The following is an 18,307-nucleotide window of genomic DNA, read 5'->3' as shown; positions in this document are numbered from 1 at the left end:
ACAGTGTGTAATGCTGGCTGGGGGAGCTCTAGGCGAGTAAAGTGCAGATTACGTGGGATGGCAGCAGCAGCTGATTGAGCAAAGAGGAGGTAAAAAAAAGTATTTATTTCCCATTGTATCACCGTTTAAGAGGGGTTTCAGAGGAGCGGCCGCGTCTTTTTGGGGTATGTTCAGACCCCCTCTTCACAACGGCGTGTAGCGCTGTCGGGGGTTGGGAAGGGTTGGCGAACGAAGCAAGCAGGGGGCAAAGCCCCCTAGTTTTATTTAAGGAGATATGGAGATATGAGAGAAATACTATCTGAAATAAATTAATTTTCAGCGGTCACATGAATCAAGTATAGTACTGTTTATCTAACGGGAACTGTCCAATACAATTTAGAGGGCAAGGAGTAATGCTCTCCTCATTATCTAATAAAATCACTTTGTAGGAACTGGGTCCATACCTAGTACAAGTAGTGTAATGTAGGACAAGAATATTGTGATTGTGAGTGACAAGCTGTGGAGCACATTTTTAAGAAAGATCTGGCTTCAGCTGCTTTTGTTTAATACTACTATCACTAGTTATGAGATTGCCATAGTCAAAATTATTCTGATGTTGTATGTTGGCAACGATACTTTCCCGTACATGCTTCTTTTTTCTAATGCACTTGTAAATGAGGGATATTTGTTCCTTTCAATTAGACTATCGATTATGTTATCTGTCAGTTTTATTCTGATGTATTTGGAGTTTACATGACTTTACACAGAAAAAAAGTCAATGTTATTCACAGTTTACTTTGAGCCCCAGGTTTATGAATACTGCAGTAAGCTGCATCAGCTTTCAAATGACACATAGTCAGTGCATTACTTGTGTGAGTCCATGCAGGACAGACAAAGGCTACCAAAAGCAAACCAAACTGAATCAGCCTTTCCTGATTAATGCTTGGATCAGATTCCTGCTATTCTCTCTGTCAGTTAACTGAGCAAAGATTTATAAACTACTCACAGTGGGTCAAAATGCCCAACGGTGATGAGAGATCGAATGCCAAATCTGGGGAAAGCAAAGATCTGTGGTAATGGGCTGCCTGCTGGTCCAAAGTACAGACACTTGGCAGCTTCTTTTTTCCTCCCAGCATTTGCAGAACTTGACAGTGAGAGCTGTGACATAAAAGGTGACATTATCAGTCTACAAGTAATAATTTAGTTTATAGAAAAGCTTGGCTATTTTTGATTGTCTTCCCAGACTGCATTTCTTTTAACAGCAGAAGCTATTTATCGAGTGGACTAACATTCACCTATTAACAGTAAAAGTATTAATAAATACTGTGTATTATCAAAATAGTAATTTTGTTGAACCTTGATTTATTTTCTTAGGCCAGAACTTGACTCAGAATGGACTGCAATTAAAGAGAAGATAGAGGCAGAGTCTATGGTCATCAAAGGGCTCCTTCCCGATACTCAGTACCAATTTGTGGTTCGAGCAGTGAACATACATGGAGTCAGTGAAGCCAGTGAACCAAACGAGCCACTCCGAACTTTTCGTAAGTACACAGAGATATACAAACTGTGCTCTAATATTTGGTTCTGCATGCTGCCAACTTTCAGCTGGCAACAAACCTTCTATTGCATGTATCATTTTGATACTGAATTTCTGATGTTGTTCAAACACGTTTGCATCAAGCAGCATCTACAAGGTGTGCTTCGAGTTTTTACCCTGTTTCTTACCCCTCATTCCAAGTTTATAGTCACTACTGTTTAGTAGTAGGTACCTTTAAACTATTCAGTTTGTCTTGACTGATGATACCACCAGAAGTTGGAAAATTGAATGTTTATTAGAAATAAAGTTATTACACTTTGAATTTCCTTTTATGCTACCCCGTTCTACTGATTTTAAAATAATGTGTTTGCACCTGGTAGACCTGCCAATCTGCCTTAGCTTATAGCTGATATGTCTGTTGTGTGTAGTCTGAATGTGGTTGTTGTAATTTGTTGGTAATTGGTGATGTGGAATGTTAATGAATGTGTCCTGCTTAAAAATAAGCTATACATGAGTATGTCATTTACCAAACTTTAACCAATTTTAATCTACTCTATATATATAAAATCCTAACCCTAAAAGTGCAACAATTTTGTGCAACAATTTTATGTGACTTTTTATATCACGTTTTTGTCATGCTTTAAATCAGGCTTTTTTTAAAACCTACATATATATGTTTGGTGTCATTCTTTTCAGAATTTATCGAACTTTAATGTGATGTTGTTAGATTATCAGATTCTTATTCCGTTTTTATATTATAAACTAAAATATCAAGAACCCACATCCCGCAAGACGAGACTTTGTGCCAAGACATTTAACCAAACCCGGGACTGGAAATAAAAGACAAAGAGTAGATGACAAAGACAGTTGTTGTACAGGCTTTTAAATGTTCAAAGCGCCGCGCGAGATGCAGCAGCAAAGAGGAGGTAAAAAATAAAAACTGTATTTGTTTCCCATTGTATCACGGTTTGAGAGGGAGTTTCGGAGGAGTGACCGTGTCTCCTTGGGGTGCGTTCAGCCCCCCTCTTCACAAGGTGGCTGGCGGGGCCGGTTGTGGGGGCTGACGAGCAAAGTGAGCCGGGGATAACCCCCTAGTTTATATATAAATAATAATAAATGAGAATGCATAGTGACTTTTGTTGCTATAATAAATTGTTATCTATTATGCCAGTGACTACATTTTAGTACCTAGAGGGTCTCTGTAATAGTAAAAGTATAATATACGTAAATAGTAAAAGGCATTTGTGTCCTTTGCATTTTAATAGGCATGTAGAATTAAAAAATGTTCTCACTCTAAATCAATTCAAGTTTAAAGTCAATTAACAAAATGCCAACAAGCAAACTAAAAAAATCAAAACCACATAAACCACACCAGTATACTGTCTTGGTTTAATCAGGGTCCCATCCCTGGCGCTAATCTCTTTTCTTTTAATTTGTTCAGTTTGTGTTTTTTATGTTTTCTTCTGCATTTTATGTTGTTAAATATATTGTATTATTTTCTAATTATTATTGTTTGTTTAAAAGACTATCTGTATTATCTTACAGTGTGCAATAAAATACCCCCTTGGAAGTTTTTGCATTTTATTGTTATACAACAATGAGTCACAGTGGAGTAAATTTGTTTTTTGATACCGATCAACAGAAAAAAGCTCTAAAAGGTTAATGGGAAAACAGATCTTCACAAAGTGGTCTAAATTATTTACAAACATAATACACAAACTAATTGATTTTTATAATTATAATTTTTCACCCCTTTAATATGACTCACCTAAACCATCAAAACCCTTGTAGCCATTTGGTTTTAGAAGTCACAGCATTAGTTCAGTGAAGATCACTTGTCTGTAGTCAAGGGGCTTGAGTTGATTGTAGTACAACTACATCATATCTGGAAAGTCTAATTTGTGGTGAGTCAGTATGGTGGCCTAATCTATACAATGAAGATAAAAAGAATACTCCAAGCAACTCTGCGAAAAGGTGGTTGAAAATAATAAGGCAAGAAAATACCCAAGTTACTGAATATCCTCTAGAGTCCAGTTAAATCAATCATTGAAAAATGGAAACAGTGTGGTACACTGTTGATTAAAACTGAGTGATCGTGCAAGAAGAAGACTAGTAAAGGTGGCCACCAAGAAACCTATGAGAACTCAGAAGACATTATAAACCCCTTGGCTGAGACTGGAAATACTGTACATACAACAATTGTTACCCAGGTGCTTCACCAGTCAAAGCTTTATGGGAGAGAGAAAGCCACTGTTAAGAAAATCACATGTCACATCAGCTAGAATTTGTCTGAAGGCACATAGGAGACTTTTAAGTCATCTGAAAGAAGGTTTTATGATCTGCTGAAATGAATATTGAGCTTTTTGGCAATCAGAGTAAATGCAATGTTTGAAACACTGCTTCTTATCAAAGCACACCATCTACCAAAGCATGGTAGTGGTAGCATCATGCTGTGGGGATGTGTCTCTTCAGCAGACCCTGAAAGGCTTGTGATGTGATGGCAGGTGGGGAAAATTTAATACAAATGCAAAATGAATGCAAAAATACAGAAACATCCTGGAGAAAAGCCTGATGAAGTCTATAATAAACCTGCGCTTCGGGAGAAGATTTGTTTTTCAGTAAGACAACAAATCCAAGCATAAAGCCATAGCTGCACAGGAATGACTTAAAAACACCAATGTTAATGCCCTGGAGTGGCAGAGTCAGAGTCCAGATCTCAATCCTATTGAGAATTTGGCTGGACTTGAAAAAGGCTGTGTCACACATGATCCCCTTGCACCTGACAGAGCTGGAGCAGGTTTCTAAAGAAAAATGGGGGAAAATAGCAGTGTCCAAATATGCAAAGCAGATAGAGATCTGTGCACACAGGCTCAAGGATGTCGTGGATATCAAAGATGCATCTAATAAACACTGACTTGAAAATATTTATGCAATCTAACATTTTGTGTTTAATTTAGACCATTTCTCAGAGACCTTTTTTCATTCGGACATGTAAGAGTTTTAAGTCAAATTAAGTCTATTGTGGTTCAACATTATATAGTAGTAAAATGTTAAAACATCAGACAAAGTGAATACTGTATGTTAATTCGGTTAGGTATTGTCCTTGTCCTTTGAATGTTGAACCTAAGGTGGGGTGGGGCCCCTGATACTAATGCTGTGGGACTGACCCCAGCCCTACTTATGGGCCTAGCAGGCTGCAATCAACCTACTGGGGCACAGGCTCCTGCTTATGTTTGTTTAACTCCCTTCTGTGGTTTCCCTTTGTATTTTTGGTTTTTGTAAGTAATAATTTGTATTTTATGTTCTGGATTTTTATGGACTCTCTGGCTTAAGGATATAGAATTAATTTTCTTGTATTTCCTCTTTGAGACAGCTTTCCTGTATTTTGCCTGTTTTTGCATTTTCTTGCTGGTATAGGGCCTGGCCTCCTGTGACCGTGCTCAGTATTAAGCAGGCTTAAAAGATGGGATGGGATTATTAAACTGTATTGTCATTAAACAAATTCTTTTGTTCTTTAGTGACAGAAGTTACTTGATTTTTCTCACTTTGTGTAAAGATTTCAGACTTGCCTCAATTTGGCACGTGCAGGCAGCAAAGCCTGCTTCTTAAGTTTGGTGCCAAGCTTGTTTTGTTTTTGGGTCTTTTGGTAGCCCAGCAAAAACACATAAATATGATCAGAATAAAGGAAAATATTATCCTAAATAACTACCGTATATGCTCACGTATAAATCAGGTGTTGAAACTCGAAAAATTGATCATAAAATCATACCCTGACTTATGCGCCCTTTCAAAAATACGACATCTTGTCTCCTCCAATCATGCATCAGTTTCTCAGACGCATCAAATTTTGGTGCAGCAGCACAGTTACCAGTTTCTTTCACTACTTCGACAATATTTAATTTAAAACCAGCTTTGTATTTTCTTCTGATCGAATGTTCCATCGTAGGTAAGGGATGCTCTTATGATAAAGGTGTATGAGTGTGAGAGATATATAAAACATAAATCAGTGCAAACGTTGCTTCGAAATAGTTTGGGTATTCCTGTGTGGTCACGTAGGCACAATAGAGAGAGAGAGAGAGGTTAGGAGCACAAGCTGATACAGCGCATTGCCACACCCACATAGAAAAAAAAGGCAGTGTGCTCCATGGTTACTCTCTCAGGTGGGCGTTAGCATATCATAATCTCTTGGACCAATAGCATGAGTTTTCTGCATTTGACTTATACGACCAACATTCTAAAATACCAGAAATTATATGGTAAAATCAAGCCCCAACTTATCTGCAGGATAACTTAAACGTGAGTATACAGTATACAGTATACAGTATGTGGGACACATGGTGGTTTAGTGGTTGGTTTTGCTAGTTCACATCACTAAAAAAATAAAACGCAATGTGAAGACCTTTACTTTTTAGAAATATCAATTCTAGAAATTAATCCGTTACAAAGATCTTGATTTGAACAAATTCTTCAAGAATATCTTAATTTTTCTATAATAGGAACTACTGTTAAAATAGTGTGATCTGTAGTTTAGGTATGGTAAAAATCATTTATTTTGTTCTTTTTGGTGACTAGCAGAGTTGTAAAGGTTTGGCTCCAATACTAATATACTAATACCTCCTTTCTTACTGAATAAGAAAAACTAGAGTTCTCTTACAAAATGTAGTCAATATATCAGCCTTTAAACGTCAAAAAGTACATTATCAAATTATCAAGACTGAAGCTTTAAGTTGGTTTAGAACAGGGGTGTCCAACTCCGGTCCTGGTGGTCCGCAGTAGCTGCAGGTTTTCATTCTAACCATCATCTTACTTGGTGAGCTGTTTTTGCTGCTGATTAACTTGTTTTTCCTTAGTTTTATTTGACGTGAATCAGGCCCCTTAGTTGTTTCTTTTTCCTTAATGAGCAGCCAAACAGTAATGAGACACACAGCAAGCTGCCACATGACCAACTAACCTGAAAATAAAGAAAGGTGAAGGGCCCCGTCATGTTGGTCTGCTCAGGTCACCAAAACATCTTGACGGTGGTCTTAGAAAAAACAGAAAATCAACAGTCTGCTGTGGCAGAACGAGAGCTGCAACAAGTAATGATATTCAATAACAGCTTTAATTAACAGCAAGAACTGGCTTCTCATTATGAAAGAGGATATAGTGAAATTGGCTGGAGTTTGATGTTTCAATTTAGCTGGTCATCTGTTGGCTCGTTTCACATTTCATTTCTGTTTGGCTGCCATTTAATGAATGAACAAATCAATTCAGAGGACTGAAGCCTATAAATAAGGTCTATTAAAATGAAGGGAAAAGGAGTTAAATAGCAGTGAAAACTGTTTGCTGATTAGGAAAAAGGTTAGAATGAAAACCTGCAGCCACCATGCCCCACCAGGACCAGAGTTGGACACCCCTGCTTTGGAATGACAATGGGTGCCCAAAATGTTTGCATGATTGTGTAAGGAAGAGCAGCCCTGTCATAAATTTCTCCCCTAATACTGTTATGACTATAAGAGAGCAAACCGCCATCTAGAAAAACTCCAGGAAGTGGCAGCCATGTGGTCTAATAGAGACCATTGATGAAGACAGTCATTGGTAGATGAATAGAATTAAGCAGAGTAACAAATGGGTTATGGTAGTTGATGGCCCAATGGAATACCACTTTGTAAGAGCCGACCCAGTTGTCTGGACCTGCAACTACACCGACAAGACCCATGGCCTGGCAACCTGAGGGAACATTAGACTAGACAAGCCATACTTCTTCCAAAACACTTCCCCAATCGACGATCAAAATAAGTAAAAGGCAAATAGTATGTAAAATAATAAAATGAATATATATTGATCAAAAGAAATGAAACAAACTCCAAACAATGTATATATATCACATCCCAGCCAGCCCCAACATATCACACAACCTCAGAAGTGACTGGCGGAATAAAATAATAAAAGGTGCAGCAATAAATATACAATACAAACCCTCCCTTGTCCCTACACTGAACACGAAACAGATATGAGACACAGAAAACACGAAACACACATGAAAGTCCAAAAGATTAAACTGAAATTGATTAACGGAAGTGAACTTGTCTGGTTGGAATTGTCCTATGGTAAATATCACACAGATGTAATGGTTGTTTGCTCCTTCCCCAAATGACAAAAAAACAGTCTCATCGTGCTCTTCTTGCCGTGTCGGCATGATCCTGAACCCTGGGGTTTGTGTAGTGATGGTGAAGCAGTTGAATGCTTGGCATTGAAAGCAGCAAGAGTGAAAATTCTGTATTTCTTTGGTTTCCAGTGAAGTGTCTGGGTTGTAACTGATTCTCCATTTCTTTTCGTCCTCTTGTTTATTTAGCAATAGCCCAGATGGAATTGATGTGATTGAAAGGGACATTTACCTCAAGGGGTCATGGCTCTATAGCGTTCTCCTTCCCCCTTTATCTCGATGGGGAAAACATTTAAACAGACACACAATACACTATATAAATGGGACAACGATATAAAAGACGCGAGTCAGCTGTGGAAGAAAATTATGAATACAGACACCCCCCAATGGAATGCCCAGATTTAAGCAATAAAACACAGTCAGGAGAAAGCGCCAATCGTTATTCTTTATCCAAATCTCCGAAGAGGCAAAAAGCATCGCATTAGTATTTTTGCCAAGAAAAAAGTGTCCTCTGCGCTATATTTATGCAATCCATTGATTAGGTCACTATTCTTTAAAAGGAATTCATTACAAATTCAGAAAATTTTTAACATGATTGGTTACACCTAGTTGCTAACGGGACATGGCAGATGTTGATACCTTAGATAACCACAATTGATTGTCCTGTTTGTTTAGAATGTACATTACATTTTAAATATATTATTTTTTCATTTTAGGAGATGTGTGAACTTCGCCATGTACACCATGTTTTCCAAAAAGTAAAGAACAATGGCCTAATTAATTTTATGATTCAGCATGGTACAAAAAACAGGAACTTTAGTACTATAGAAGAATGGTTATGCCATAAATATAACATTTTCTCTTAAGGGGTTATATAAAGTAATAAGAAATACATTAATCATAGTGAATAATAAAATAACAGTGTCAGCTTTTAAGTATAAGCTCAGGAGGATATGAGACTCAGACACATTCCACGTTCACATTGGACCAGGGCTCATATTCAGCTCTCACACAGCACAGAACACATTTATGAAGTCCCCATTCACTTAGCACCGCTACAACTTCTTGTCAGTGAAATACAAGAAGGTGCATTTGCAGTGGTCTAATGAAAGAAAAAAACACTAGATGCTGGAGGACTGAAAAATATTTCCTGATTGGATGAATCTTAGTTTATTTTGATTCGTGCTGATTTGAGGGCCACAATGTGGTGAGAACTGTTAGAGTCCAGTTAGATCCATCCTGCAAAGCGTAAACGATGTGTGCTGGTAGTGGCAGTGTAATTGTATGGGTGCATGTTTGTAACACATTTTCGGTGCCTGGATACAAGCAGAGTAACGTTTGATCACTCTTCATGGTAGCACGGGCACATATGTGTAACATTTTTTTCAGTTGGTTAATTCTCCATGCCAAAGGACTGGAAAATGAAATGATTCCAGGAATGTACCAATGAATTCATCTCAATTCAGTGGTCTCCTCATTTTCAAGATCTCACACCAATCAAGTAAATGCAGGAAGATATCTTTCATATAATCCATTAGATAACTTAAAACAGCATTGGGATGTATTGGAGCTGACATAGGCCATCATCCTGTAATTGAGTCTTATTTTCAAATAGTAAACCTCAGATTCTCTAAAGAATCATAAATCCAAGAATGGCAATCACTTTCTGTTCCCTCCGAGGGATGAAAAATGATGGAGTGTGGGAGCGTCCTGGGAAAGTTTTCATTTAATTAAATAAATATATTTGTACTAAAATTAACCAATTTATTAAAACTAAAATTGAAATGTAATTGTTATATAATTTCAGTCCAAAATCTCTTTGAGTTGCTGCACTTATAAGTAAAACAAATATCGGAGTGCAAAGATTTAAACAAAGTAAATTGGAAACAAAAATTCATAAAATGGTAAATTCAAAATAGTTAATCAAAAATTTCCTTATAAACAACGTTTTTGGTAAAGGTGGTTTCCTGTCCTTGACTTAGCTCTCCCTGGTATGGAGTAGTTAAAACCTTCACTTCTTGAAAAGACAAAATAAAGTTGTCCATGTCCAAATACAAGCTCCGATAGGTACAGTGGAACCTAGGTTCACGTACGTCTCGGAACACGTACAAATCGGTTTATGACCAAAAAGTTCGCCAAACTTTTGCATCTGCACACACGCACACACACACGCTCACGAGGCACACACACAGACACGCGCACACAAGAGAGACACACACAGACGAGCGCGAGAAAAACACACATACACACACGCATGCACACACGCGCGAGAGAGAGAGACAGAGAGAGAGAGAGAGAGACACACACACACACACAGACGAGTGCGAGAAAGACACACATACACACCCAGAGACACACGCAGATGCACGCACGAGAGAGAGACACAGACACACACACACACAGACGCGCGCATGAGAGAGACACACACATAGACGTGCATGAGAGAGAGAGAGAGAGACGGCTGGATGCATAAGGCTTGTTTTTTAAAGAGACGGATCCGAGCATTGTTTTAACCTCGTTGTATTTAATGAAGACTTTTTTCTATTGGATTTTAACCTCCACTTCACTTCTGTTTACAGTGATCGGTTCATAGCGTGTATTGTTGCAATGTTACTTTTCTTGGTGGTTTATTAAATTACGGATTTTTCAAATGTTCATTTTTTTCCCCTGTGCTTAAAACTCATTAAATAAATGTGTTTTTAGCGAGCGGTTCGTAGCGCTACAGTGCAAACTCTTGCATTGTTAGTTTTCTCTGTTGTGCAAGGTTTTCTCAGTGTTAGTCAATGTTTTTACATTTAGTTTACTATTACGCTGTGCATTCTATGGTATGATTAACTATATTTGTGCTTAAAAATCTTTTGAAAACATATATATACATACAGTTCGTACGGTCTGGAACAGATTAATTGTATTTACATACAATCCTATGGGGGAAATTACTTTGGTTCATGACCAAATCGGTTTATGACCAGAGTTTTAGAACAAATTATGGTTGTGAACCAAAGTTCCACTGTAAATCCCTACTTTGTCCATGGTTTGTCTTTGGGATTTGTTGATCGTCATGGCAAATGCAGCCTTAATGGGAAATTGGTGTTGTTTAAGTTTAACAGGTAATTCCAGGTCAGAACTTGTAAGGTCAATTCTGGGAATCAAAACAGTATTGCCAGTATGGGATCCCGTAAGCACTTGTGCCTCAATAACATTTTCTCTCATGCTGTACATGACAAACCGTGTACCGTTGCATAAACCTTGTTTAGTATTAAGGTTTCTAATAGCATGACTATTGTCCCTACTTTAAGGTTAAGATTGTGTTGTGGTAATCAGGCCGCGCTAATAGTATTTAAATATTCTAATGGGAAATTAAGATGCTCAGTTTCGTGTTCAGAATCAACACTGTCAGTACTTAGAAAGATGTAGCTTTCTCCAGGAAGCAGTCCAATCACTCGGTTATTTATCTGGTAAACGTCAGTAGTTTGTATATGCGGTGGTGTGTGTGTTCGCGTTTGGGAGGCGGTTGTATTATGCACGGCTTGCTTCTGGCCTCTGCCATCCGTGCATATATACAAACATTACTAAACAAAGGTTGTATATGCGGTGGTGTGCGCGTTCGCGTTCGGGCGGTGGTTGTATTGTGACCTGAAGTTTAGTTTACAGGTTGTGTTGTGTTGATTGGGCACCACCTACTGACTCTGGGAAGCTGCTGGGTTTGACTCTGGGGCGCTGAAGCGCTGTGCACGTGTGCTTTTGGTGCTTCTGGCCTCTGGCATCCGTGCATATGTACAACCTTCGTTTAGTAATATAGATGGCACTGACTTTATGTTTCCAAAATCCTTTGGAGTCTATGGTGCAAAGAACTGACACTGTTTTGAGAGTATAAGGAGGCCATACCCAGTATTTGTATAGTGCTCCTAATAATGTGCTCACTGGATACATATTTATATTGTCTGGGCCTATCATTTTACAAACCTGATATTTTCAGGAGAAAAAAAAATCCAGACAGTGGTTTTTACATCAATATACCCTGTAAAGATTTCCTGTAGGTTGTCTGTGTTTGTTCTTTCTGGTTTTGTAATGCACAAATGTCGCTATTTTCAGAACCACCCAGTGAGTGAACTCCAGGTGAAAGAATATTGTGCCTGGATCTGCAGCCTTCTTCAAGTTCAGTAGGATTATTTCAGAATTTGATAGAAATGAATGGCTATTTTTTGTCATCATCAGTTAATTTCCAAATGCTTTATTGAAGACTAAATACAGTTTATAAGGTCTGACCTTTTCTACAATATAAAAAACAACATGCAATAAAAAATGCCTTTTATGAAGAAGAGATAGGATGTTTTGTGGCCATAGTCCTTAAACATGTACCCTTCTGATTGTGCTTTAAAATCATGTCTGTCTTGATTCTGAGTTAAACAAAATGAGTCTAAACATGTAGAGTCATCTCTCTGAATTAAGATATATTCAATATTAACAAATATAAACAAACAATTAGCTATTTCAGTTGTTTAAACTGTCTTTTCCTTTTAAAGACTGCAAAATATTGAACAAGATTCATTTTCTCTTGAAAAATCCACATTCTCCTAAGTGCCTCTGTTATAAACAGTATGGCAGAATAAAAGTCAATTTCAGTTTTGCTTTCTGTGCGAAAAGCAGTTGTCACATTCCTTTGGGTTTTTGCTTTGGAAATAAATACTGTTGACAATGTTCTACTCAAAAATATGTCACAGTTAAAACAACAAGCTGAAAATAAGAAAAGTACTTTACAGGGACAAGCTGATAATCAGCATCCAGAAATGCTCAATAAAGTATTATGCTATTGCAGCGTGTCAGTTACCTACCACATGTATCAAGTGTTGGAAGAACTTAATTAGCAACTTAGCATTATTCAATTATACAAAGCCTCCCACGCTCCCAGACACATCAAAGTCCAATTGCTAAAGCCTCCCAGACTGAGCGTGTCACTGTACATTTGCCAAAGGGAAACACAAATATTTAGAAAATCCAAATTCATCTACTAAATAACAATCTGGTTACCTGTTCTTAATCCAGACCAGGGTTGTGGGGGGCTGGAGTATATCTCAGCTAGCATTGGGCACAAGGTAGGAACACACCCTGGACAGGGTGCCAGTCCATCACAGGGTGAATACACACACACACATACCAAACACACACTAAAGCTAATTTAGCATCGCCAATTCAACTATATGCATGTCTTTAGACAGTGGGAGGAAACCGGAGCACCCGGAGGAAATGGGGTGAACATACCAACTCCATACATAGAGGGCCCGGTATGTGTACCCCGTTCTCCTTACTGCAAGGCAGCAGCACTACCACTGTACCACTCCACACAAAGGTTATCACAATAAATTAAGCAGAAGAAAAGCCTCTGGCAACACCTTAACAATGCCGGTGTATGGTAACAACGAGTATATAAAGAACTACAGATATGACATTTTTTGTTAGGATTTTACCATTTCTGCTGCCTGTGCATTCATCCATCCATTATCCAACCCACTATATTCTAACTACAGGGTCATGGGGGTCCGCTGGAGCCAATCCCAGCCAACACAGGGCACAAGACAGGAAACAAACCCCAGGCAGGGAGCCAGTCCCACCGCAGGGCACACACACACACCCACACACACCAATCACACACTTGGGACAATTTAGAATCGCCAGTGCACCTAAACTGCATGTCTTTGGACTGTGGGTGGAAACCGTAGTACCCGGAGGAAACCCACGCAGACACGGGGAGAACATGCAAACTCCACACAGGGAGGACCCGGGAAACAAACCCGGGTCTCCTAACTGTGAGGCAGCAGCGCTACCCACTGCACCACCGTGCCGCCCGCCTGAGCATTCAGTAACAAATAATTCTAAATTCCGATTTAAATGCTATTTCATGCTTGAAATCAAACCTTAAAAATTATCTGTGGCTTTGCTTCTGAAAGGACGCTATGTTGCTCACGTTATAAAACGATACAAACTACTCACTACTCTAGTGTCATACTTATCACTCATCTGAATCTGCTTTTCCAGTGTAAAGTCATGAACAGTTACAGTCAACCAGCACGGGAGGGTAGCAGCCCATGATGGGGTTCTAGCCCATTGCGTGTTACACTCATATGCATTTGCTCATATCAGTCAAAAATTGAGCCTGCAGCTATCTTAACAGCACATCTTTTGGCTGCATAAATTAAAAAGAAGAACATGAATTCTGCATTGGACCGGCATCCGGTCTAGAGCTGGTTATGCCTTGCACTCAGTTCTACTGGAGATAAGCTGTGTCTCCCCACAGCCCTGAATTGAATGAGGTGCATTTAAAAATTCATAAATGGATCATTCTTTCTGCATCTTTTAGTACAAAGTCGCTATATATATATATTACTATAGATTCAAAAATACTCATTACTGTCTTCAAAGCTTGCATCAATCTTGAACAGCTTCTCACTGAATGCCATTTGATACATACCCTGGGAATGGGGCAATTTTCTTTTTTTAACAAGTGTATTTGAATTAGTGGTCTGACATCACTTGAATTTCTCTAGCATCATGCTTCAGTAGTGGTTACTGTTGATCAGCAGTGGATCACATTTAAAGGGAACTAGTAAATCAGCTGGGAAATGCTCTTTTTCCAATTATATATCAATTGGTTTCCAAGTTTGATTTTCTGAATACACTTTCAGTATTAATGCAGAATTACCCAGAGCTTTTATGTTAGAGCCACTCGCATGAATTGAGTAAGATAAGCAGACCTTGCTCTAGGTGCCAGGTTGCCCAAGCTGCAACTGCGATGGCAGGCAGCTGTCACACAGGCTAATCTGAGATGAAGTGGACCTGAAATATTAAATTCACAACAGAATAAATCTGATTTCTACGACAAATTAATGTTTATTGTAGTGTTCTTGAATGTAGTTACAGTATTGCCGTGAACTGCATACAGTACGCAAATTTATTTGTAGACTTCATGTCCTTTTTAATCAGGAGCAGAGATCATTGAAGATTTTTATTTAATTTCGATGGAAACAGTTTTAGCACATTAAAATGTTTTCATACTAGTACAATTTCCAAAAAATTCATATCATCTAAGTTAAATGGTTGCATTATTTTTATTACTTGTCTGAAGGTTGTATCCAGTGCAACTTACAGCATTAGAAAGATACAATTGGTTACATTTCTTTTGTTTTTTCAACTGGAGCACAGGCAGGTGAAGTGACTTGCTGATGGTCACAAAGTGTCAGTAGTGGGATTTGAATTCAGGGTTTGTGGTCCAAAGCCTTAATTACTACAATACATTGCCTGAAAGTTTCAAGTTTCTCTTTATCTAGAAATTTTAAACCACTTTGCAAGATGCTACCACATTCTGTATACCTGTATTAACATCTTATATATAAATGTGTATGCGTGGAAGTGTGTGTGTCTGTGAGAAGTGAGGGGTGGAGTCTGGGTAAGGGCTCCGCCTCCAAGGAAACAGAAAACTCGCTTAGCTGCTAATAACACAAGCAAGGCCAGCACATCAGCAAAACAAAACCTCAGAAGAAAGACAAGGTCGCTTAGCCACTAATATCGGCAAAACAGTATCTCTTTTACTTTTCCTCCCACCGCTAATACACAAGAGAACCAGTGGTTTGTGAGTTGGCAGCAGTAATTGATGAACAAGAGATGGTGGAAAAAACAACTTACACAATCCTGGTTAAAACAAGTGACATATCAGATGAGCTTCTTCATCTTACTCATTCAGCACAAAATGTTCATTACACTTTACTGATATATTGTTCTGGGTACCACAATGACCTCACATAAGGTAACACAGGTTTCAAAAGTTGTGAATTTTAGATTATCTATACTAATAAAAAGCAAAGCCCTCACTCACTGACTGACTGACTGACTCATCACTAATTCTCCAACATCCCATGTAGGTAGAAGGCTGAGATTTGTCAGGCTCATTCCTTACAGCTCATAACTGGAACCTACTTATGTACATATATACGGCCATAGCCTGCAGCTCGGTCGCCGTGTGAGGCGGAGTTGCGTTCCTCATCGTCACGCCTCCCACGTAATTGAGTGCCTGCCCATATAAGGCCGTCCATCGGCAGCAATCCAATAGACACGCTGCCGCTAAATATTCACGGGTGAAGGACTGTGCTTATGCAAACGAAGATGATATAGTCAGGGATAGACTAGCGTTTGGCATAAACTCAGCGAAAGTGCGAGAGAAACTTTTAAGTGCCGGGTCTTAGCTAACATTAAATAAAGCCGTGGACATTGCAAGATCGCACGAGATAGCACAAGCACAGCTGAGAACCTTCGATGCATGTACTCCGAGCAGCTCACGTCAACTGACTGTGAACGCAGTACGCAGAGAACAAGGAAGAGCTCCAAAGAGTGCTAAACAAAAAACGCATTACACAATTGAGAAGGCAGCAAAAGAATATGAAGTGAGTGATGCATACAAGCATATTCATAAGTGCAGCTACTGCGGAAACAAAGCACGGTGTAAACCTTAAGTTTAAATTAAGTTCGTAGACACGCTGCTGCTGGCATTTGTCATGCCTACGATGAATACGATATTCGCGAGATACAAGTTTAATGAGAAGAAGCATTGCCGGGTCTGAGCTAACATTAAATAAAGCCGTGGACATCGCAAGATCGCACGAGATAGCACAGGCACAGCTGAGAACCATCGATGCATGTACTCTGAGCGGCTCACTTGCATGTGTGATGTCTTAGATAAAGAGGAAGACGAGCTGTTTATTGATGCAGTAAGAAAGGAACAACCCTCTGAATCTGAACAAGCCTTTGCAGACATATCAATAGGAAAGCAAGGTGTAAAGCTTAAGTTTAAATTAAGTTCATTGACACGCTGCCGCTAAATATTCGCAGGCAAATCCACAACTTAATACCGGAAATGCCTGTTAAACATCTTAGCTTCATGAGTATTGAGTAGTGAACACTTCGATGAATGAAACCTGTTATCTTTACAACGGTTGACAAACACGGAATGTAACTTGAACACAACACATCCTCCAAATACGAACCTGATTGAAAGAAATAATGATAATCAAATCCTTGATGACAGCAACACTCATAACAGTGAAAAAACAATTACATTGACAATCATGTTACGTTATTTTTAAAATGTTTCCTTTTCTTTTCATAACTTCTTTAACACACTACTTCTCCGCTGCGAAGCGCGGGTATATATATATATACCCCGATCTACATACTCTCAAAAAGACAAGCCACACGCCGTGGCGCAATGGAAGAGGCTTCGCCTCTAGCGCCGACGTCTGAGGTTCGATTCCTGAGAGGGAGTGCACTGAGTGTGTACGCCTGATGACCCCAAAATTAGGGCGAAACGTGTGTTGCGTACTCTTTGCATTTTTCACAGTAAAAATATTTCAATATATATATACATACATATACAGTATATACACACACATACATATATATCAGCGCTTCCCAATTCATTTTACCCTCGCATCCCCTTGGTTTGAGACGTATGAAAAAATATGCGGTTAACACAGAAAGACAGATCACCAATTGAAGCTTTATGAATAATGGATACTTTATTCGCCATCAATGATTGTTTTGGTAAAGCCATACTCCGTGTAAACATTAGATGAACAGTAAAAAAGTAAGAGAGAAGGGAGGTTGACTTATTGAGGCATGCAGGCGAAATCGCAATAGCACGCGGGCTCGATGTAGTGCGCGTCAACTCGATCTGAATTGTGCGATCACATTCGAAAAAATATATCTTTTGAAGTTCTATTTAGTCGACACAAATATGTTTGGTTGGAATGTAAGGTGAATTTACTCTTTACATTTCTATGGTGAAGAAAAATTTATGCAATGATGCCTACATTTAACTTACATTCCTACCAAAGATATTTCTGTCGACTAAATAAAAATTCCTTCTATATAAAATTTAAATAGAACTTGAACAGATACGATAGTTCATAATATCCACACAGACTTGCACGTAAGAGCGGGAGTCATCTGTTTTAACAAGCAGCGTATTGCACTGATATGAAATAGCCTGCCCATTTAATTATTTAGAAATGGATAAATAAATTAAGATTTTGTACAAATAATGTTTTTCATTTTTCTTCCTTGATGGATTCTGGCACCCCCAGCAACAGTTGCTCGCACCCCCAAAGACTGTGTATATATATATATATATATATATATATATATATACAGTACAGGCCAAAAGTTTGGACACACCTCCTCATTCAATGTGTTTTCTGTATTTTCATGACCATTTACATTGGTAGATTCTCACTGAAGGCATCAAAACTATGAATGAACACATGTGGAGTTATGTACTTAACAAAAACAGGTGAAATAACTGAAAACATGTTTTATATTCTAGTTTCTTCAAAATAGCCACCCTTTGCTCTGATTACTGCTTTGCACACTCTTGGCATTCTCTCGATGAGCTTCAACAGGTAGTCACCTGAAATGGTTTTCACTTCACAGGTGTGCCTTATCAGGGTTATTTAGTGGAATTTCTTGCTTTATCAATGGAGTTGGGACCAGCAGTTGTGTTGTGCAGAAGTCAGGTTAGTTGGGCGCTCATTTATTTTTCAACAGGACAATGACCCCAAACACACCTCCAGGCTGTGTAAGGGCTATTTGACCAAGTA

At 38.7% G+C, this 18,307-nt stretch overlaps 1 protein-coding gene across 4 annotated transcripts in view; it reads left to right on the top strand.

Annotated features, from left to right (window-relative positions):
• The window catches only part of LOC120527349 (pikachurin), a 272,936-nt gene that overhangs the window by 131,845 nt on the left and 122,784 nt on the right, over positions 1 to 18,307 (top strand). For all 4 annotated transcript variants that reach the window (XM_039750650.1, XM_039750648.1, XM_039750651.1 and 1 more), the window contains exon 7: positions 1,354 to 1,520. In XM_039750650.1, the coding sequence (XP_039606584.1) occupies positions 1,354 to 1,520 (167 nt within the window). The remainder of the gene's footprint in view (positions 1 to 1,353; positions 1,521 to 18,307) is intronic.

Source organism: Polypterus senegalus, chromosome 4 (genome assembly GCF_016835505.1).
Source record: "Polypterus senegalus isolate Bchr_013 chromosome 4, ASM1683550v1, whole genome shotgun sequence".
In the NCBI taxonomy this organism is placed as follows: domain Eukaryota; kingdom Metazoa; phylum Chordata; class Cladistia; order Polypteriformes; family Polypteridae; genus Polypterus; species Polypterus senegalus.
This window is presented reverse-complemented; position numbering and strand designations above follow the sequence as displayed.